The sequence below is a fragment of the Rhinichthys klamathensis genome, unplaced genomic scaffold (assembly GCF_029890125.1).
Source record: "Rhinichthys klamathensis goyatoka isolate OS25496 unplaced genomic scaffold, OSU_Roscu_1.1 h1tg000395l_1, whole genome shotgun sequence".
Taxonomy (NCBI): Eukaryota; Metazoa; Chordata; class Actinopteri; order Cypriniformes; family Leuciscidae; genus Rhinichthys; species Rhinichthys klamathensis.
Window position 1 is genome coordinate 2718042 of NW_026606897.1, and position 23861 is coordinate 2741902.

The 23861-nt window shown below is 39.3% G+C and overlaps 1 protein-coding gene across 4 annotated transcripts in view; it reads right to left on the reverse strand.

The window, feature by feature from the left end:
* Positions 1-2348: 2348 nt before the first annotated feature.
* The window catches only part of tax1bp1b (Tax1 (human T-cell leukemia virus type I) binding protein 1b), a 36351-nt gene continuing 14838 nt past the window's right edge, over positions 2349-23861 (reverse strand). Inside the window, exons 3-18 of one of the 4 annotated variants that reach the window (XM_056234404.1) lie at positions 21102-21204; positions 20415-20605; positions 20154-20312; positions 19251-19399; positions 18115-18205; positions 14805-14990; positions 13692-13943; positions 13067-13222; positions 12893-12950; positions 12677-12792; positions 12469-12594; positions 8611-8697; positions 7748-7931; positions 5331-5482; positions 3499-3578; positions 2349-3254 (exon numbers count right to left, since the gene is read on the reverse strand). In XM_056234404.1, coding sequence (XP_056090379.1) covers positions 3059-3254; positions 3499-3578; positions 5331-5482; positions 7748-7931; positions 8611-8697; positions 12469-12594; positions 12677-12792; positions 12893-12950; positions 13067-13222; positions 13692-13943; positions 14805-14990; positions 18115-18205; positions 19251-19399; positions 20154-20312; positions 20415-20605; positions 21102-21204 — 2286 coding nt within the window. In that variant the 3' untranslated portion in view covers positions 2349-3058. Of the gene's footprint in view, positions 3255-3498; positions 3579-5330; positions 5483-7747; positions 7932-8610; positions 8698-12468; positions 12595-12676; positions 12793-12892; positions 12951-13066; positions 13226-13691; positions 13944-14804; positions 14991-18114; positions 18206-19250; positions 19400-20153; positions 20313-20414; positions 20606-21101; positions 21205-23861 lie in introns of all 4 variants that reach the window. The other 3 variants (XM_056234403.1, XM_056234406.1, XM_056234405.1) reach the window with 3 other exon arrangements.

Below are 23861 nucleotides of genomic sequence, written 5' to 3' on the forward strand. Positions count from 1 at the left end.
ATGTTATGGGAAGAAGGAGGCGGGAACCGGTGAACATTTCACAAGTTTAATAAAATAAAACAAATACAAAACGAAAGTAAAAGACAGCAGCCCCTCACGGACGACTGCTGTCGCATTTAATAAAACAAAACACAACATAAGTTCAGGCCTGTTCCTCTCTCGATCTTCACAGTCGTCGCTCCTCATGCTTCCGCTCCTCCGTGAGAGATACGAGACCGGTGCGTCTCACAGGTGTCATTCATCATTAATCACGCCACCGACCTCGCACAGTTCTCTCACGTCCCTCGACCTCGTCCTGCTTGCCACATATATATATATATATATATATATACTGAACAAAATTATAAACGCAACACTTGTTTTTGCCCCCATTTTTCATGAGCTGAACTCAAAGATCTAAGACTTTTTCTATGTACACAAAAGGCCTATTTCTCTCAAATATTGTTCACAAATCTGTCTAAATCTGTGTTAGTGAGCACTTCTCCTTTGCCGAGATAATCCATTCACCTCACAGGTGTGGCATATCAAGATGCTGATTAGACAGCATGATTATTGCACAGGTGTGCCTTAGGCTGGCCACAATAAAAGGCACAATGCCACAAATGTCGCAAGTTTTAAGGGAGCGTCCAATTGGGATGCTGACTGCAGGAATTTCCGCCAGAGCTGTTGCCCGTGAACTGAATGTTCATTTCTCTACCATAAGCCATCTCCAAAGGGGTTTCAGAGAATTTGGCAGTACATCCAACCGGCCTCACAACCGCAGACCACGTGTAACCACACCAGCCCAGGACCTCCACATCCAGCATCTTCACCTCCAAGATCGTCTGAGACCAGCCACCTGGACAGCTGCTGCAAAAATGGGTTTGCATAACCAAAGAATTTCTGCACAAACTGTCAGAAACCGTCTCAGGGAAGCTCATCTGCATGCTCGTCGTCCTCATCGGGGTCTCGACCTGACTGCAGTTCGTCGCTGTAACCGACTTGAGTGGGCAAATGCTCACATTCAATGGCGTCTGGCACTTTGGAGAGGTGTTCTCTTCACGGATGAATCCGGGTTTTCACTGTACAGGGCAGACAGCGTGTATTTATATCGAGTGGCCCATGGTGGCGGTGGGGTTATGGTATGGGCAGGTGTATGTTCTGGACAACGAACACAGGTGCATTATATTGATGGCATTTTGAATGCACAGAGATACCGTGACGAGATCCTGAGGCCCATTGTTGTGCCCTTCATCCACGACCATCACCTCATGTTGCAGCATGATAATGCACGGCCCCATGTTGCAAGGATCTGTACACAATTCCTGGAAGCTGAAAACATCCCAGTTCTTGCATGGCCAGCATACTCACCGGACATGTCACCAATTGAGCATGTTTGGGATGCTCTGGATCGGCGTATACGACAGCATGTTCCAGGTCCTGCCAATATCCAGCAACTTTGCACAGCCATTGAAGAGGAGTGGACCAACATTTCACAGGCCACAATCAACAACCTGATCAACTCTATGTGAAGGATGGTGGTCACACCAGATACTGACTGGTTTTCGGACCCCCTCACCCGGACCCCCCAATACAGTAAAACGGCACATTTTAGAGTGGCCTTTTATTGTGGCCAGCCTAAGGCACACCTGTGCAATAATCATGCTGTCTAAACAGCATCTTGATATGCCACACCTGTGAGGTGGATGGATTATCTCATCAAAGGAGAAGTGCTCACTAACACAGATTTAGACAGATTTGTGAACAATATTTGAGAGAAATAGGCCTTTTGTGTACATAGAAAAATGAGTTCAGCTCATGAAAAATGGGGGCAAAAACAAAATGTTGTGTTTATAATTTTGTTCAGTGTATATATTTGTATATGTACGTGTGTGTATATATATATATATATATATATGAGTGTGTGTGTATACAGTTGTGTATAAGGGTTTATAATTATAATTATATATGTAACAGAGTAAAAGATAATAATTCAGCTGTTTCAGGCCACTTTTACACTGTTTTTATGGAACCCATTTAGTATGAGTATTCAATAATAATAATGATAACGTTTTGTAACCAGTATTAATTTTGTTTTTTTGTCTTAACAATATTGTCAAAGTTCTGGTGGGACAACTTCCAAAAACTTAAGTTCCCAAAAAGTAGTTATTTAAAATTGTACTATGTTCCTATAAAACTTTCCAATAATACTAATACTAATACTACTGTTATAAATATATTCTAATTGTTTTTTTGATTAATAATAAATGTGTTTTTTATTACTGATAATCCTCAAAATCAAGTTTTACAATGCAGTTTTATAAGCCAAGGTAAATATTTTAAATGATAACTCCACATGACCAGAATAAATATTGCTTAAGTAAATCTTTATTAGTTTAGATGTAAGACACACTCACACAGTAAGAGACCAAATGCATTTAACTAAAGAAATGGAACAACAAAAAAAGAGGTTTGTGATTTCAGTGCAGAGGAAATGTGAGCATGGAACTCAATTAAAATAAGTGACTTAAATAGATAAAGGAAAAAACGCTAACTCAAATAACGTGATTATCAAGGTTTATCTTTAAAAGCTTATTCTAAAATAATTTTATAATATAGAATCACCCTCTTAGCTGGTCACATATATGCCCTGACAGAAAAAGCTGTGCTCTGCCTTGCACAGAGTATAGTAGGTGATACCTGACTTTTACACTATTGAACCTGGGGACGGTTCGCAACAGAATGCTTTATTATGACATTTGCTCAGTGTTCCTAAAGTATTCTTCTCCACCTGCCCTGCCAACTTGATATGAGAGGCGTTAAAGTGAGCTACAACAAACAGTACAGTCCTATAGACAAAATTGATCCCCAACTAAAATGGACACAAATAAAAGACCCTAAAACGCCACCCATTCATTTGGAATTCATTAACAGTATCCAACCTTCACCTTGACTGTGTTTAAATAAAGAATCAGTTCTCTACAGATGAATGCTCAAAGCTAAACATGCTGTTTAAAGTGGCTGTTAACTGCAACACAAATGTGAATGGGAAGTGGAGGCAAGCATACTGTTTCCCCGACTAGAAGTTGAGGACGTTACTGTCGAAGTGGGTGAGGACATGCTTCTCGAAGAGCTGCTGGTCGCAGTCGAGAGGGAACTGTTCGCTGCACATGGGGCAGATCTTCCAGTGGCTCTCCACGTGCTCCTCAAACTTCGACTGGTCGTAATGAGGAGGGAAGATGACTTCACACAGTGGACAGCGCTTCTGCTCCCCACTGCAAGAGAGAGGAATAACATTAAACTGGGTGAAAGCAGGCTGATAAAAACACAAAACAAAAGACGTAGAACACAAATTGTGAATAAGTTGGTGCTGGACCAACAGGAGAGTAAACGGCAGTAAAACAACATCTGTGTGAAGGCGTTGTGGGTGGGCCGTTGAGCTAACGCACATTCACACCACAACCAAAGCTCAACCACATGATAGGTAACAGCCGTGAGGTTTGTGTGTGTGTTCTTTACCTGGGTTCAAAGCAGAACGGTATCTGTCCATCATTGAGGAATTCTGCAGGGTCAGTGGCTGTAGGCTGATCATTAGTTGGCTGGGGAGAGAAGAAAAACATTTCCTGTCAGCAAAAGCAGGAGTCGTAAAACACCTAAAAACCTATATTAGACAATTCACTGTGAATGATTAATATTGCGAGGAATCTTGTTGGTCTCTATATATGTGCAATTACGTTGGAGGAAATTGTAGTGTATTAGTTAACGGACTGGATGTGTTTCCTAAAAGCATCGTTAGCCAAATATGGTCGGAAGTTCTATCGTTACGGCATAATTTTGTGTGTATTTGGCCATGCGGACGAGAACTGTATTCGGGGCCGCGTGCTGTTCGAGAGGCAGTGTTATTAACGACAGCTTTCTGTGCGCAAGAATACAGCATTGAGTTCTTTGCGGCTTATTGTGCTTAACTCTTATTAACATTAAGCATGTCACAGTCATGTGTCCAGTCGATTCTCTGCTATCTGCGTTGTACTAAAACTTTGACTTTTATGAACTATTTAGAGTAGGCCTATTTAAAATTATTCAGTAATAATCGCGAGTCATTTACACTTGCAATATTTCAATAATTTTGATATAACGTGCAGCCCTACTTATAAAATAGTGCAAAGTATATAAATATGTAAAATAGTGCAAAGTCCTAAGATGCCATAGAAATGACAGGTAAAGCTGCTGACTGAATGAACCACTTGCATACAGGAGTAAAGTCTCTGCAAATGATATACTGCTTGTTAATGTGATTTTTTTTATTAATGGCTTTCTGTTGTTGGTCTAAATAAAAAAAATAATCATGAATTGCGATCAAGAATCAATTAATTAACAGACGTTATTACTCCACCGCCTGCGTGTGACATCATTAATGACAGTCCTATATTGTGGTATGACCATGTCACTACAGTTTTGGGAAATAGTCATGACTAGCTAGTTAATTTCTCAAACAATGCATCATACTATATGGTTAACCAGCGAGTTGTGTCATTGAGTAGGAAACACACCCCAGAGCAGCATCACATAAATATTGAACACTTTACTCAGGATTTAAAGCTGCAGTCCGTAACTTTTGGCGCTCAAGCGGTTAATAAACAGAACTGCATGCATCTTGCAGAAGAACATTGTAGCCTGAGATACTTCTCTCTGTTTATGTCTATGACGAGTCACGCAGGTGCTGGGATATGTGCAGTGGTAGCACCCGATCCAGTCTAAAATAGTCTGAATATGAACACTTACTATACTGTAGTGATTCAGGATAAGACAAAAACAAGGTTTGGACTACAGCTTTAAGGAATGGAATATATACTGTATGCAGAAGAAAGTCAGTCATACAGGCTTGGTAATGATGTTAATTTTCATTTTTGAGTCAACTATCCATTTAAAAAAGTATGCTTTGTGTTTGTGTTTAAAATGGTTTGTGAACATTTTTAATACTTTTGTATATTTCAGTCACATCAAACTTGGTGTGAATAGGCCTCAAGTCAGTTCAGATGAAAAGTGACTGTTTTACAGTAACTGACTGAAGCTATATCCACCATTATCCAAGCAAGGCTAATGAGCTCAATTAGTTGCGAGGGTGAGCACTTCCTTAATGGGTCTGCTCTGGGTTACCAGGGCTTTAATAATGCCAGCTTAGCTAAGCCCAGCCGGAGGCCAGCGCAGTGGAGAGAGAAGCGCAGATAAAAGAAAGACAGAGATTTGGGAAGAATTTAAACCCATCCGCAGTTCTGACTTGATTAAAACCTTAATCCCGCCTCTATATCACTTCTAACGGCTGAACGTGGAGGAAGCCCTAATGAACTCACAGTAGTCTGCGGCTCCTCTGGTTCCTCCAGTCCATCAGGGCGACTGAGGTTACGGGCGGGCTGTATGCACACCACATTGCTGTCCCAGGATGGGGGCCCAACTGGGGGCAGTCGGGGCATCTGGTCATCAGAGAACTCTCCATCGGCTCCATCTGTCCGGAAAGGAAACGTTTTAATGCCTTAATATCTAGATTTATACCTCGAGAAAACCCCCTAGCTCGAACAAATACAGTATAAGCATGTACAGTGGCCATAAACAGTATTTAAAGCCTTAGGTCACGCATGTTTTACGGTCATTATATCTGATACAAAATTTCAAACCAAATGGCATTTATAAAAAAAAAATAGTACATAGCAATTCTAGGTGTCAGTGTCATTAAAATTTTTATTTAAAACAATAGAGTGCAACAGTTCATGCCCCCTTTTTAAGCGGCGCTGGTTCCGGAAGTACTTTTTCCATTCATTTCTCCCGTAGGGATTTTTGTTAAAGAGATATAAGCCATGAACCAAGCCAATCAGCTACGGGGTGAATCACAACAATACAAACTTTGATTTGAAGCAAAACAGGTTTTGAAAATCAGACAAAAAGACAAAGGTACAAGAATGTGTACTTAACGGTTTTAGTGAGGGAAAGAACTACAATCCCATGAAGCCTTGAAAACACCATAATCAAACTAAAACCGATGGAGAAATATAAAACTACTCATTTACAAATGTTGATTACATGTATAAAAACAAAATATTATAAGTTTATTTCAAAATATGCATATATATATATATATATATATTTATATACTAGGGGTGTAACGATACACGTATTCGTATTGAACCGTTCGGTACGAGGCTTTCGGTTCGGTTTTCGGTACGCATTTTTAAACCGAACGGTTCGTTGGACCATTTTTCCTGCCGACCAAAATTTCGTTATTTCAAATGTAGGCGCGTCGCAAGCGCGCTCATAATAAGAGACGCTGGCGTGACCACAACATTGCCCAACATCAAATGGCAAATGTAATGTAAGTGGAACGAAACTGAGCTACTCGTTAATGTGTGGTTGACGGACCGTTTATCAGTTTGGACCAATGCAGCGCGAGCCGATCTTAATCATCAGCACTGTTACTACACAGCGACATCCAGTAAAGAAAAAAATTTAATTCACCACTGAAGTAATAACATCGCTGCGAGATCTAGTGAGAAACATTCACATTTCTCCGTTATTAACGGATCAAACAGCGCTGACGTGAAAACCAGGAAGAAACATTGTGTCATGAATGAACTATCCAGTGTCCACAGATCAGCAACATTCACCATGGATTTACTGTAGTAACACTACTAACTGTAACCATGGACGTTTGGCAGGAATAGTAGGCTATAATGCTTTCAAGTAACATTATGTCGGTTTTATTTTGACATTATGAATACAATTGCTGCCCTCAAATGTTAATCTGAACTAAAATAAACCTTTGTTTATAACTACTACAATATTACATTTCATTTTGTCCAAGGAGCTGTTTTGTTTTATATGCTCCTAAGAAAAGTCAAGTATAGCTCCATCATTGCTCAAAGTAAAAAAATATCATACTTTATGATGTTAGTTTTAATAAAAATATAATTAAAAAAATTAAATCAAGGAAACTTTTTGCTGTATCGAAAACGTACCGAACCGTGACACAAGTGTATCGTATCGAACCAAACCGTGAATTTTGTGAACCGTTACACCCCTAATATATACAAATATTTCAGTAGTATGAGACCATAGGGAGATCGACCCGATTAGGTCATTCGCAGTGCTTCATGGGAGTGGGCGGAGCTAAAAAGCTATTTTGAAGCATGTTGATTTTTTCGACTCTGATTGGTGTCATTTTCTTTACAGTATCATGGGTAATGTAGTTCCAGAAGAAGCAAATACCATAGATTAACAACCTCGTAGCTCACAGTAGGTCTGTCTTTAATCAATTTCCTTATGGAGAAAATGAATGGAGATTTTCCTTCCGGAACCCAACCGTTGCACTCTATTAAACGATTAAGATTAGTGGCAAAATATATGCCTTAAGGTTTAGTCATATTAGCGAAATTTTGGTGAGATATCTCAGGCAAAAAAAGCTCCGTTGTCTACAGTCAGCCATAGTGTAGTGATATAAAGTTCAGCAATATTAAAGTCACTTTCAAACTAGGCAGATTTATATTGGTCAACGCTGCAAATCCACATGACAAAATCTGCACGGGGAAATCTTTCGCTCTCATGCAGAATTGTCAATTGCATAGGTTCCCATTGAAACGGCTGGATTTTGCCCGCAAAAAAATAATAATCTCGCAACCAGGCTTACATTCTATGGTGCGCTCACTGATGTGTCTTCCTTCATTTATAAATGTTATCCCTTATTTAAAGTGAACAAATGATGAGATAATATCTTATATACCCCTGGAATCAGTAGAAGAGTATGGGTTCCCAAACATCAGATCAGTGGGACGCTGGGGCACCAGCAGAGGAGATGGGTCGTCTAGAGGGTACGGCATCGGGTACTGCAAGAAAACCGACTGCACGTCCAGACTGCCATCTTTCTTTCCGTGTTCTTCTTCCCTGCTCACACTCCTTTGCAACTCCTGAAGGGACACAGGGAACACCACGGCTGTTAAGTTTTGGTTGGCTTCAAAAACAATGACTGAAATCAATAGCTAATTACCTGATCCACACATTCCAATTGAAACTTTAATGCAAATTAAAATCTGAACCGGGTGAAATTGGCCTAAAAGGGACAAAACTGAAAGCAAAGTCTAATTTGAGGCCAGGCATGATGTATTGACAATAATTGAGAGTCAGGTCCCATTTTTCCACCCTTCTCTTCCTTCTTCCCTCTATCTTTGAGTCCAGACAATACATCACTCACCACAGTGAGCAGCGGCAGTGGCGTAGAGAAACTCGCCACCCTCACACAAACAGTTTAATTAGGCCCTTCATTAAAACTCCTCTGCCTGTTCAAAGGGAGGCAGAGCTCTGCCTTTTATTGAAGTCTTCGACAGGCGCCAATTTCATTTAGTCTGAACCTCAAATTGGGCCATTTTGCTTCTCGAGCGTCGAGTTTTGTGTTATACCTCGACTACGCGTCCCTCTCTGTGGTCCGGGGTAATTGAATGGAAAATAAGGACTCACTTGCACTGCTGGCCCAATTAGAGAGATATGTTAAACCCAAACCAGATCCTGAGAATAAAACAACAAGCAAGCAAAACAACTGCATTTTTAGATTGGCAGAGGCCTACAGAAAATGAAAACAAAAGCACGCACCCCCTCCAGTTTCTCTTTTTCTTTGGTCAACGCAAAAAGACTGTCCTTCAGCTCCCTGAGTTCTCGGCCCTTCTCTGCCACCTGGCTCTGGAATGAGAAAAGGTTATAATTTTTTAGATGAATTTGCTAAAAACCTTGACTATAGAGTAGTCACATATTATCGGTTAATATAATGTACGTGGCGAGGTTGGGGGGGACTGTAAGCATTGAGGGTGACAAGTCCCCTTCCAATAATCAGATATGGCCAAATTGCTGTCTCTCTCAATGTGTGATATTGGTGATGTACTGTTGTACTCGATTATCCACTGCTCTGTATGTTGTTAGGATGACAAAAACAGCACTCGTTAACGTAAAAACTGTTTGAGATGGCCAATCAAATCAAAGACAGGCTTTCAGAGAAGCAAAACATGAATTCCAGCACATCGCTTCAGTTTTTACAGTGAAAAAGTGTGAGGTAAGAAGCTAAACATTTAATTTTTGACAACTGTTACAAAAGAAATGTTAAATGATCAAAATAATAAGTGATGCAAATTCTCATTTCGCTGTTTTGAATTGAAAATATATAATTTGTGTGATTCATGCAATTTGTAATTGAAATTGACAAGACAAGAAAATTTTACGGATTTGATTGCGAGTATTGGAATGTAAGCATATTTTAAAATAACAATATTATTTACAAATACAAAAAAATTGATTACTTTACAATAAATTTTCTTTATTTCCTTAAAACACTTTAAATGCTTTAATTTAATAATAATAATTTTTAATAATATAATTAAATTCACCTCAAAATCAAAATGGACAATTCTTATTTTTTTATGGATTACAGTATTTATTATAAATTATGTATCCATGCAAATCATTGTTTTTTAAAAATTCATGTGCCCTTAATCTTTAATCAAAATAGCTTCCCTCCCTCTTGCAGCGACATCTCGCCTCTGATGACGCTTTTCTCTGTCTCTCACAAGACATCAAACCACAATCATTCAATGCTCTAATAATCAATTCCCCATGGACCAAATCAAGTCCCTTCTTACATTTTTCCTTGTTCGAGAAGCTGCTTTACTCGGATATACGTCACAATAGGGAAGAAAATACTATTGCAACTTTGACTTCATCCTGACTTTAAATAAAAAGGACCATTACATTTGTGATCCTGCTCCCAATCCAAAAAATTGATTTGGTCCCACCCAAAGTTAAAGACATGTTTATGGCCTTTCAGATAAGTTCGAGATCTTGAATCCACCGAAAGGGTTTATTTTGCAATAACAGCCAATAATTGCTGACTGTTCAATAACAAGATAATTGCATGAATGCATGAGTAAATAAATGAATGAATTTGAATTATACAGTTAGTTTATTATATAAAACATATTTCTGCCTGACTGACCACCAAATAGAATGTATTCCAGAGCCATATAATAACATGTATTCACTACAAATGTGAGAAATAAAAAATGATAATAAAGGAAATGTCTTGAAAATGCTTTCTGATTGCAACTGATATGCATGCATGCAAAAATCTCAATGATACAAGATGCCTTCTCTACTACTCATTTACATCTGTCTTTGCATGGCTCCATGTGAGTCACGCAGAGAAAAAGTCAACTTCGCCTGAAGTATACCACTGATCTGTACATGACCTTACTACTTAAACAGAACTGAGTCCCTCGCTCTGTCTCCTGCTGTGTAGGGAGGCAGCCAGCAGATGCATTATCCTTTCTTGATCCCAGGACTCCCAACTGTCCTTCCTCCACTGTCTCCATGTCTCGTGTAAACAGCAGTAAAAGTCAGTCTCCTCAGTGACACACTCATAAACCAGCACTGTCAGTGTATTTGTGCTAATGCAACAATACCGGGCTTGACTCAGAGCAGCCGTAAACAGTGTGGAGGAGAAACGGTACTAAGGTCATCCTGGATCTCTTATCAGAACATCTGAAGGTCTGCTTATCTGTGATCACATTTCCCCCTGATCTGAGTCATTTGGTTCTAAACTGTACAAAAGAAGAAAGAAAGGAAAAACAGCACAGCTTCCCTTTGTTGAGATCTTAGACGCTGAACATTGCTTTTGATATTTCCTATAGCAGAAAGAAACTACACTGTAATATTAGGATAAGTGGAGATAAAGGCGGCCTCAACAAGAAAAATATTAAGCATGTAAACGCTTGAATCCAACTATTTTCAACTGGATTGGAAAATACCTTGCACACGTGCAGTGCCGCGATTAATAAATGAATGAATAAATTATGCATTTATATAGCGCTTTATTATGTACATTTGTACACCCAAAGCGCTTTACAATCATATCAGGGGTCTTTCCTCACCGATCACCAGTGTGCAGCATCCACCCGGATAGGTGGAGAGGAGAGAGTGATAGAGACAAATCAATGGATGGAGATTGTTAGGAGGCCATGATTGATAAGGGCCAATGGAGGGAATTTTGCAATGACACCGGGTTTTTAATGACCACAGAGTCAGAACCTCGGTTTAAAAGTCTCATCCGAAGGACAGTGCTTTTTACAGTATATTCACATTAGGTAAGCACCCACTCCTGGCCTCACTATCTCAGGCTCAAACCTGCTGAGCTTCAGTGGTCAACCAGTCTTGGGCTACAGGGTGATATGGTGTTAGATTCGCAAGTTTACATGAGTGTTTATTTACATGAGTGTTTATTTACATCTCATGTCTGGCAAACTAGTCAGTGGAGGAATATATTTACTAAACCTTTGATAAAAAGCTATTCTGGCATACAGTATGTTATCTGTCTTTTTAGATATGTCGTCAAGGCAAAAAAAAAATGCAATTATGCTCTCGGAAGCTCTGGTGACATTATCGCAGTGGTTTTCTCTGGTTCTGAACACGTTGACCAGGCACTGTGCATGCCTTTAAGTATTGTTCCAGATAGAAGTAAACATATATGTTCAACCTTTAGGGTTCATATAAACAAAACTTTCAGAATCTGAAATCGAAAAATTCATTGAACAACGGTAAATGTAAACATACCTTTAGACTTGATGGAATCTGGCTGAGCAGTGGTCATCTGGTTGTCATCTGTCTTTAATAACATTAAGTCTTGAAGCGTGAATTTCAGAGTCGTGTAGCTCAAAAATTCACCCTTCCAGACTTAAAGGTAGGGTAAGCAATTTTTTTAATAAACACCTTTTGTTATACTGGTTGAAATTCTCTTTACATCCTGATAGCAATCAATACTAGAAGTGGTCTAAATATTAAAACATGCACATATATCTCCTGTGGAAGTCTCAGGACCAAAAATGTGTTCGTCCAATCATTGCATTCGGTCCGAATACAAAGATAGGATGTCCTACCTGCCTGTCAACATATGTATTTCCATTCCTCCAAGCATCCTGCTTGCGCAGATATCACACTTCATCAGTGCGTTCCGTAAGGCTATGCAAAGTTGTTGTAGTTGTAAACAAACAGCAGCCATCTTTTACAGTTCCTCCTGAACCAAAACAACAAGCTTATGCTGTGTTCACGCCATGTCGTATCCGTAATTACAAGATGACAACCCGTTACATTCTTCCAGGAGCTGTTCATGTCCTCAGACTCAGATTTATCCATTTCTATGAGTCAACACTATCAACGCCGAAATGAATCTGCAGCAGTCTGTGGTACAAGTCAGAGCTCTGATAGTTTAATGTACCTTATTATTGTAATGACTCTGAAGGGAGGGTGGGATCTCATGCTTTCAAAGCTAGCCTCTCTAAAATTGCCTACCCTACCTTTAATGTTATCTATGTTTTTGCAAAACATACTAGCATGTTAAGCCCAAATGTCCTCTAGTATAGTATATAATACATTTTTAGTTTAAACTCTGGACCAGTAGGTGACACTGACCTTGTAGCGATCCTCCTCAGCAGCCAGCTGCATTCGCAGGCCCTCATTGGTTTTCATCTGCTCCCTTAGCTTCACCTCCATCTTTGTGAGTTCATCGTTTATCATGCTGCACCGCTCTCTCTCCTCCTGCAGGGGAGTACGCTAAGTACTTTAGTATATCAAACAGATCCAGTATGTCAGAAACAAAAAAGAAAAAAGAAGAACTTACACTAAGCAGCTGTTTGCATTTCCTGTATTTGTCATTTTTGTCTGGCTCCTTGCTTGCACTTTTCAGCCTGCCGTGAATGATAGCATCTAGCACGGCATCTGAAGTACCTGGGCTTCCTGTTAGCGGTCCAGAGAACACAACAGCATGTCCATACAATGTTCCCAGACATCCTAAAAACATGGAATTTCTAGTTTGTATCGCTTAGTATGAACTTACCTGGTGCAGATGCCTCTGGACTGGCAGACAAAGGTTCAGACCCTGGACTTCTCTTCACCTGAGCAAAACACAAAGGTTGGTCTACTTTTAAAAACTAGCAAACCACTAAAAACTCAAAACCCAAGACTCTGCAGGTGGTATAGCTATATAATTGCAAAGTGAGGGTTTACTCACTCCTGGCTGTTCAGAGAGCTTGGCCACTTGTTTCTGGAACTTCTGGCATTCCTTATATTTGTCTTTATAGTGTTCAGCAGCCATCTGCAGCCTGAGCCGTAAATCTTCAACTTCTCTCTGCATTTCGACAACAGCTAACCCTTCTGTCTCCTTACACTGCCGAGGGAAAGCGAGATTATTCAGTTACACCATGAAAACAAAAACAGTTCCTAACATTCTTTAGTTAGAACACAGTATGCAATCTACGGTATAGAGTAGACTTATTCCTGGAAAGCGACGGGCTATCTTGATTAAGGCGTACTGGATTCAAGTGTAATTGTGGCCTGGTCAATAGGCTTTATGCCGAACATCAAATGAACAAACAGTAAAACAGGTCTCATTTGCATCCATTTGTCGGGGAAAAAGTGTTACAATTTTAGATATCAATCGGCATATGCGATGGAGAGCGGTTATGCTCATCTTTGCTTGCTCTTTTGAAGCTATCTTGAGTAAAACGGCTCTATATTTAACAAAGCATATACAAAAGACCTGAACCGGAAGCGATGCGACCTGTTTTACAGAATACAGAAGTTTGTTGCACATCACAAACATGATAAAACGGTCAAACAGGTGGGCATCTCTTTACCGCCTCCTGCTGGGTTGAGTTTTTCATCTCCTCCAGCTGCTTTTCCATGCGGCTGCACTCAGCCCGGGCCTCTGTCTGTCCCTTCTTTAATGACTCTGCCTCCAGGCGGATACGGTACAGGTCGGCCATGCTTCGGTCACGGGCATTGGAGGAGTCGCGCAGCTCAGCTTTTAGCATGTTTGCCTGCTGCTGGGTAGCCTGCAACTGCTCCTCTTTCTGCCTGAGCTGCTCCTTAAGAGCATTACTTTCCCCCTGAAAAACACAAAAATAACACTTATGTGAATACAAACCTACACAAATATGCACACATTTCCACATATCTACTGCTAATAAAGCTAACAGCAAAAAAATATAGCCATAATCTGTTTTCCAAACTGATAACTTTTCTGAATGTTGGCCTTTTTTGCCAATTTTATTGATACATACAAGAAATTATAAAAGAAAAGAGGTGGAAACGGGATCATGGAGCCTTCTTTTGAATTATTATAGAAAAGAAGTCTGTGATCATCAAAAGTTTCTGATTCTTACATGTCTTGTTCATAAAGATAATCTTCACAAATAAACACAACGTTTCTTAATTTTGAAGTCTAAATACAATTGCCAGAAGTAACTAAACTTAGGCTATAAACAACTACACCATGGATGCATTCAACGTCACCACCACAAAGTTTCTGACAGCTCTTTCCATTTTTATTAAAAATCTACAAGCTGGAAAGTTTGAGTTGAATAATTTGCAAGAGTGCAAGTACAAACACAATGAGACTGTAAAAATGGACTAGGGAGTAGATGAGTTTTCCTGTTCACCAATTCGTCCCATTTAGCCACTTGTTAGCAAGCACTTTTTCTAGACAAGCTTTATTAAAAAAAAAAAAAAAAAAAAAAAAAAAAAAAAAAAAAACATTAACGAGTTGAGTACTGATGCATTTTATGTTGTAGAATAAAACATGAAAATATCTTAAGCTTGTTTTAAGCACAGACCATTTTTCAGGCATTTAACCAAAAAAAACAATAACTCCGGTTGGAAAAATTGTAACAAATTTCCGGATTTTAAGATTCATTCCTGCAGCACTCTATACGAAATGTAAGTTAAGCAGAAGCTTTTTGTGTGTGTACCGAGGGTGAACTGTTGGCCAGTAGCTGGCGGTGCTGTTTTTCTTTCTCTACCAGGCAGGATTTGACTCTAGTGAGTTCCTCCTTCAGCTGAGCAATGGTGTTCTCCTTATTCACATCCACTGATTTCAGCATCTGCAGCTCAGCACTTAGCTTAGTGTTCTCAAGCTCCCGGTTCTTCAGGTGAATCTGTGCCAAACACACACAGATACTTTATTCAAGTAGACTGTTTGACTTTCTCTTTGCACATCTGCTCTGCAATAACCTGGGCACATGGCACATAAAACTAGCAGTGTACCAAAGCCAGTCCAGATCCTGGACGAACCCCCAATTATCCACACAATCTCTACAATGAGGTGTATTTCCGCCTGGTGAGGTGGTATGTGAGCTAGACCTAATTATAATGCAGCAGTAAGAGAGCAGCAACTCTGCTCCACCCCCACTCTTCTCTGTCTGTGCCTCAGGCAGCTGCTCTGAAGTGTGTTTCCGTGGCTACAGCCCGGCGTTAACGCCCAGTTCCTGTCCCCGCCACAAGAAAGTGGGGCTAGAGGGTGAGACAAAGTGAGTGATGGAGAGTGAGAATTACAAAGTGCAAGTCAGAGTAATTAGGAAAAGAATGAGGGCCTGTATTGCACTTCTCCATGGATAAATGCATAAGCCTTTTCAAAACAACAGCTCAAAAAATGTCTGTTTGTTGGTTTTAGGTAAATTAAATAGATTAGGGATGAAAAAGGAGATAAAGAGGGAATGAAGCATGGTATAAAAATGCCAAGAAATTATACTTAGGCATAGATAGGAGTCACTTTTATTAACTAAAAGTCAAAGTATTAAACCAAACAAAAGTTTAGGGTGCCACATTTATTTGCATTTGAATATTCAAAAGTTAAATATTTACCACTTTTTTTTTTTTGCTTCTGTGTAAAGCAATTTGCAATTGTATTTTTTAACTTGAAATTAATAAACAATAATTGCAAGAGAATCTGGCCTATAGTTGTTTGACACATTAATGTAGTTGTATTACAGACTGCAATTTGACTTCTATTTGACTATTTTATTTTATTAATGAATTATAGCATTTATTTGAATTCATGAGCGAGCGAGAGAGAGAGAGAGAGAGAGAGAGAGAGAGAGAGAGAGAGAGAGAGAGAGAGGAGAGAGAGAGGAGAGAGATGCGTGTGAATTACCTATGTGTTTAGCATCTCTCTATTAGCAATGAAGCTGTGAGTGTAATTGCTTCAAAACCAGTGATGTCACCCTCTCGTTGCTGAGAAATATAATGTAGTGAATCAGTAGCAAAGCTATTTTATTAATAAAAGTCGTGGGGCAGAGTTGATAAGTTTCTGTACTCCTGAATGTTACTGTGTGTGCGCAGCGTGTGTGTGCTTCAATGAAAATGGCGCATTAATATAGAACGGAGATTAAACTGACTTGGAACTACCTGTGTATTAAATGGTTTTATTTTACACCTTCCAGCCAATCAGAATCGAGTATTCAGACAGACCATGGTATAATGGAAAATGAAAGATTTTATCAAACTTTGATAATTGCCTTAATATTTTAAACAACTTAGAAGATAGTGATCAAATTAGATTTTATAAAAATTACCTGTCAAGTTCCGAATCTCTGCTTATAAGAATCAATTATGTATTTTGTATTAGGTACGTTATCGTCTCTGACAGACAGCATGTTGATAAAGCTCAGGCTACAATATTCACCCTCTTTTAGGAAAACCATGACATAGTCAAAACATCCGGTAGTGTGGGTTTTCCAGGTAATGCGTGAACTCCCTGGACCGTCGCTTCTCGTAAATACTACCGTGTATTGTGCATGTTATTTTTTGACAGACATTGATGCAGTGATATTCAAATGATTTGAATTTGAAAACAGATGGGTCGTAAGGTAATAATAATTTATTTCTTAGACAGCAAGTATTCAGTTACGTGATTGATGCCCATGAGTGTGTTATGTCAATGTTTCTAATTCTAATATTCCAACTGACAGCCTGCCTAAGTTTTTGACGGACATGATAACATGCGTAAGGGGTGAACGGTTTGATTTTTTATAAATATAAAATGTGCTGGAGATGTTCAAAATGCTTTTTGCATAATTGTTTTATGGAATGAAGTTTAATTTACGGCTTAAAGGTGCTCTATGTAACTTTTCTACTAAAATGAATCCTTTTTTTATTGCCTGTGTGTGAAGGGGTTGTAATCACACATTAAAATGATCCACTTGTCGAGTTTTGCTATTACCTCTGAAGGCCAGTATTCCTATTTCTATGTGAAGTCTCCGGGTCGGATTTACCGCGAAATCCAACGGATGTGACGTGCATGCGCGCTCCCGAGCCTCTCTCCTTATATACAGTCTATTGTAGACGGTCAGGGAGTTACGTCCAGTTAAAGGCGCACGTTTTTCGGCTTATATCTCAGTCAATCTTTGATCAATATTCCCAAGACTCTAATCGTTCGTAGTGCTGGACGGGGCCTTTCGAACGAGCCCACCCCCGAGGTCCATCTCGCCAGGCTCCCCGAGTTATAGCCGTTCGAAATCTGGGGTCCCAGCGAACGGCGATCCGGTAGGGGGCATCCCCGAGGCCCGCCACTCTAGAGTTCGGGCAAGGGTTCCCCTGGGACCTCCTCCCCCGAATTTGAGCTCTCTGGGTCTTTGCGTTCCAGAGATACGAGCGATTTTCTTCTGAGATCGTGACGTCACCGGCGTCCGCAATTTTGCAGCACGCCCGATGGTTTTCTGCTAATATCTCCGCGAAAACACCACCAAAAACTATGGAACTTATATGGTTCTTTTCAGCTCGATTAGATGGTCCCAACGAGCTCGGTGCTCGCCGAATCCGTCAAGTATTCGCCGAGATATTTGCGTAATAGACGGTATTGTCTATGAGTTCGAGCACGAGCGCTCTTGTAAAATTTGGTTGCAATCTGAAACATCACCACTAGAGGCCGCTAAAAGTTACAGAGCACCTTTAAATAAATTATGTTACTAAGACACTGATTTACATTCAGCTGTCGCAAATTTGTTGACTTTTGAAAATCAAGTTCTTTTTTCTTTTTTTACAAGGAAAGGAGTGGTTTTGATGCACAAAGTTGTTTTTATTGTCTCTTATAAATCAAAAATCTGCAGATCCTGTTATAATAAATAATAGTGAAAAATCACTTTTCCACAAGTATTCAGTTTCAGTAGTAGTGAAGTAAAGTACAAATTCCTTGAAGTGCAATTACTCAGGTACTTTACACCCCTAGCACAGAAAGCATATAATAACAAGGACGTGTGTGAAGTAGTGAGCAAGTAAAATTACCTTATAGAGCTCCTTCTCATCTTTCTCATTCTTCAGCTGACACTCAAGAGCCTCTTTCTCCAAGGTTAACTTCTTCACTCGATCTTTCAGGCTGTCAAATCAGAGCCATTATCAATCATTCACTCACACAAGGAACATATCTTGGATACGTTAAATAAACTCGTCAAAGTTCTCAAATCCAGCAGTGGATCTTCTAAAAAGATATGAATCTAACAAATCTAATCTACAGTTATGACATCTTCTAATCTAACGATCATATGTAAAACCAGTTACATGGTTTGTTATAAGGATGTCAAACGTACTGGTACTTTAATACCAAAGTCGATATTAGCATATAACAATACCAGTTTTTCTACAGTATGGCTAGTACCAGTAGTTGTGAGAACTTCACTGAGAAAAACTATACTACCATAAGGCTACATGCCTTTGTTTTGATTTAATCTGTTAATATTTTTTTTTTTTTTTTTTTTATGAAGAAATGGACCAATAGTATATTGTGTTAGCTGTGGTATTGAAATTGAAACTAAATTCGGTTTTCAATTCATCTTTTAGTGCTTATTCCTGTTCTGTACACACAGTTCAGTAATTTACGGGAGAGACAACCGCATTCTACAACCGAATTAATAAATGCAGGTAGTGACAATGGCATTTACAAAGATTCTGCGCAGTGTGTACGGAACCGAACTGAACAACTAGTTGTTCATGACGTATTTTAACATGCATCAGAAATGTTTCTCTCTTCTTTATGTGCGGTGGAAGAAATCACAGGGAAAGCGGTACCAGCCTTGACTCATTCATGTTGCAAGATCTTGCTAAGAAAAACAGCAAACAAGAACAAGTCCACGATAAACCGAAATAAATCCAAATGCTTCATGCTGAAAAGAAGACCAAAATATCACGACCCGCACCTGCGATAATAATAATTTAGGGGACTCACTCCCGCATTTAAATGTGGTTGTCACTCCTGAAACTTTACAGTGTGTACGTGGCCATTGAGAATCACAAAATGTAACTGGAATTGACTGGAAATGTTGGTATCATAACAACCCTAGCTTGTTAATATAAATCAACGAGATTTTTATAGTTTTCTCTGATTAGTTAAGCATGGCTACTTAAATATGGTTTAAAAAAAGCACCAGTCTAGTTCAGTCTCCTTCTGCAGGCCTTTCTGGGTGACTCCGATCAGATCCTCCTCTAACTGCAACAGTCGTGCTGTACTCTCCTCCATTCTCCTTTTCACCTCCTCTTTCTCCTCCTGCAAGCTCTGGGCAGACAACTGCAACTCCTGTGTACACATACAAACACATGAGCCATATATCGTTTTTTTCTTTGCGCAAGTATGTTGTCTGTCTAGCTACTGCAGAAAGGATGGGAGTTATTGCAGAAAAACTGTTGTGGCTTTTGAGTTGTGTTTGTGTGTGGTCTCTGAGAATCTGCAAACATGACTAATGGAAAAGCAGGTCTCCAAATCCCACTCCAGTCTCTTCTGCAGTACCACTTCATGTGCAGAATTTTTAGAATTATTTTAGCAGCACATAAAACAACATATAAAAGTGCGGTCATAAAATTAACAGCCAGAAATGGGTGTGCTTGTTTTCATCTTTAAAACAACTCAGCCTCAGAGCTGATACATTTATACTTATAAAAATTGCCACTTAAAAGCAACAAATGGTGCTGATGATTGTCATGTCTGTAAAGATGTAAATTATTATTAATATTATATTTTATGTATTTTTTATGTAAAGAGTCTGAAGAGAGACTCTCACTAGGGGGTGCTGACAGCCTGTGAACTTTATATTCTAAAACCATTTAACTGTATATGACATATTAAAGAAAAATTGCTGACTTTTTTTTTGTCATATTTGAGAGGGAAAATACTGTAAATATAGGATGATGGTTTTTTTTGTATATATATATTTAACCACTGCAATAAAACAGGGAAAAAGCATTTATATTTCTAAAATGTTATGAGGTCAAGTCAGGACAAAAAAGCCTGGAAAAAACACTTCCTCTTTTTAACTCTCTCTCTCCTGTCTCACCTGCACATCTTTCCTGAGCTGAGCGCTGCTCTCTTGCTCCAGCTCATATTCTTTCTGTAGTCTGTTCTTCTCATCAATCAGTTCATCCCTCTCTTTCTGAAATAGGTCCAGGTTTTCCAAAAGCTCCTTTTTTTCCTGTTGAATTTGTTCCATCTTTTGCTGGAAAAAGATCAAAAAGTGTCAACCCTGGCATGTGAAAACTATAATCTATAATCAAATAATCAAGAAATCTATCATTTTGAATTGAGTAGTTTGAATCACCTCCAGGTAACTGGCTTTAGTGGTGACCACAAGAATATCGGATCCTCCTTCATCCTCCACCGTCAGCAGTTCCTCCTCCGTGGGGCTGTTGGCGCGGAACTGGAAAGGAGTGCTGGCCCCACGGATCTCTCCCTTATGTGTCACATAGCAGAACTGGTAGAACTCAGCATCGTCATTTGGAACGTAGTAACCTGCAAAATACCCCAGAATCAAGCAGAGATTTAGATAATGGCCCTATTGTTAAAGTAGGAATGTATTACAACAAACCCGTTTATATTTCCCATAGGTATTAAAGCAAATGACTCTAATGAATGATAGCTAAGACTGAATGAACATAGCCTGAAGTCCATCCTTTACATCAAAACTTTACAGTTCCACAGCAGTTTTATGATAGACTTATGTCCATTCTGTTTAATGGTATTTTTTTCTCAATTGCCGTAAGGAATCCGGACTCATGCCACAAAAAACATGTAATCCCTCACAAAGATTCCAGTATGTGACCTGAACCACTCCAGTAAAACTGGCCCATCAACACTTCAGCCTTCTAATAGGAGGCGTCAGTGTTTCCTATTTTATTGCATCCGTCACTGCATACCCTGAACGCACCTTTGAGGGGCCTTCTCTTTGACACAACATTCATCGAAGAAATGGTTGCATACAACCCCATTTTTGACAATGTTATTTTACCTTGGAAGACCACAGATCTGTTAATTGCGGTTCCCTCTGTGTAGTTGTCTGGAAGAGGTGACCACAGGAAAGTGTAGTAGTCACGAGCGGTGCTCCAGCCAACCTGTCAGGAAGAAAGAGAGATTTTAAAAGGGTTAGTATATTTGTCTTAAAACTAAATGTTGAAATACTTTTTCTTTTCTCAGCGTAATATGCTTAAAACTGGCTCAACCAATGGCAGGCAGGCAGGAAACTTGTTTGACAATTACTAAAACACTTGTGTGTGCAACATTTCTTGCTTTCTTACAAATCAATAAGTCATCAGGGTGAAAATGGTGAAAATGTTGATTGAGTAACTTTTAAATGGCAAAACTGATTAAGTAGAGGGTAGGGTACTGCGGAAAACAAGGTCCTACGTGTGCATGAGAGTTTCTGTGTACAGAGCTTTTGTATGCGTATATGTGTGTGGGAGAGAAAGAGAGCGAGCGTTGCAAAATACTTCAGAAATAAAACAAAGTTGTTTGACATTTTTATCCTATTGCTTGTCAAATTGATATGCTTGGTCAGTGTATTTGTTTTTTTGTGGCTCTTTTGCTGTAAGTAAGCCACTTTGAAATAACCAAAATAATTTGGCAAAGTGATGTGGAACTCCAACACGTTCAAGACTTGCAACAATTCTCAGCAGTGTACTTACTGAAAAGCAGTCATAACCTCTGAACATCTGTCAACCAATTAGAATCAAGCATTCACAGCACTTGTTATAAATCTATACTCGTTTAAACAAAATCAAGAATCTAAAACCTCCATTCTAGAATTCTAGAAAATGAGAACTGATTAGTACTTGTATAACCTAGCAAATAAATAAACCCACTATCCACATAAACACTTAACATAACCCACATATATATAAGATTAATACATAAATAGGAAGACTGTAAAAGTTTCGTCAGGCTGTTGTGGTCTTGACCACTGCTTGATTCACATCATGCTGCAAAATTCTTTGGCACATTGTGCATTTTTCTCATCTCCATTAGTTCTAGCAGAAAGCCTTTGAGATGAGAGAATAAAAACATGGACTCGGCTGCGCTTTACGGGGCTAGTGAAACTCAGCCTGTCTGCCACGTGTTTCTTGCCAAACCCTCGTGAATATGTTCGGTTGAGGGAGCGCGGCTACAACTCAGCCTTAACAGGAAGAAGAAAATAGGTGAAAATTTTATACATACTTCAGAATGGAAACCAAGATGTAATTATATGAATTTTATGTGTTGTTAACTGATGGTTGATGAGGGGGGAGTACAGAAAATACATCCATAATTTCAGCCCTCTGTCATAAAACTGTCAAACAAAATCAGACTCACATCGGGCTGGCTGTGTTTGTGAACACGCAAACGCACAAGCCTAGTACCTGCTATTGGGATCTACATGGGAACTCTATAGTATTCTGGAAGTAACACACAGAGAGACACACACACACTAAAAAAATGCAAACTCACTACAGCTCAGTCATGTTAGAAAGCCGTGTGGCTTGTTTGCTCAAACCATAGCTGACCTCTATGTCCACAAGAACATTAGTGTTGCAGAAATCCCCTGATTGTATAAGAAAGTTGCCTGAGGTGCTGGAGCTGTAAAGAGCAGGAAGCCATTAAAGGCATAGCCCATACAGAGCGTCATTACTGCCTGGACCAAACTCCACTCATTAGAGACGTCTGGGGAGGGGGGTGGAAGGAGGGCGAGAATTAAGCCCCTGTGTGTCTCTCATTTAGGTCTGAGGAGTGAACGGTAACCAAATGGAGAAAAGATGGATGAGAATGAGAGTGGCATGAGAAAATACACAAGCACATTTCAGAATGAGCGCAGCTCCAGCAGCATTTGACAATAATGATAATGCACAAATAACAATAGACTACAAAACAATACAGTAAAAATACAGAGGAAAATGGCTAATTAGGATGATTACTTTAATTTCCTGGATTACAATTTCTAGTTTTATTTTAGTACTTACTTTTATTAGTACTTGCATTTAATAAAACTACAACAAAAAAACATAATAATACAAAACATTATTCTGTATTTGGATACTTCACACAGACCTAAACATTTATATAATTGCATTAGATACCAAAATATCAAACAAGCACACTTTTGAAGTAACACATAAAAAAAACGATACTGTTGTCACAGTATGGGGTTCCTAATGCAATAAAAAAAACGTATATGTATTATGCATATAATAAATGAATAAAACTCCACAGAGAACAACAGAACATCCCAGTGTCTGTGAGAAAGTACCTGACTCCCTGACTCAAAATGACGCACAGACTTGGCCCATGACTCTGTCTGTGCTGGCTACATGCGGCATTGGAACCAGCGGGTCTATATATCAGGATGCAGTACAGAGAACATCTACTGCGCTGACAGGATAATTATAAAGCAGTGTTCACCTTCTCCATGGTTAGTCTGATGGCGTGTTCTGACAATCCAACATGACGCTCACAAGTTTTTCAACTAGACACTCTCTGTAACCATTCCAACTTCAAGAGAGCCACAGGCAGCATGCCTGCCCAAACAAGAAACAATAGGTAAAAAGGCAAATTTCAATGACACCAAGTGGATTTCTCCTTAAATAAATCCCTACATGTCATCTTGTCATCACAGACAATGCTATGGCTTGGATAGAAGTAGTTGTCGCTTTTCATTGTTTGAATCAGAATTACACTGTATTAGGATTTTCTGATTTCAAGAAATGTACCCAGATTTTTCATAAAGCTGGCATTCAGGTAA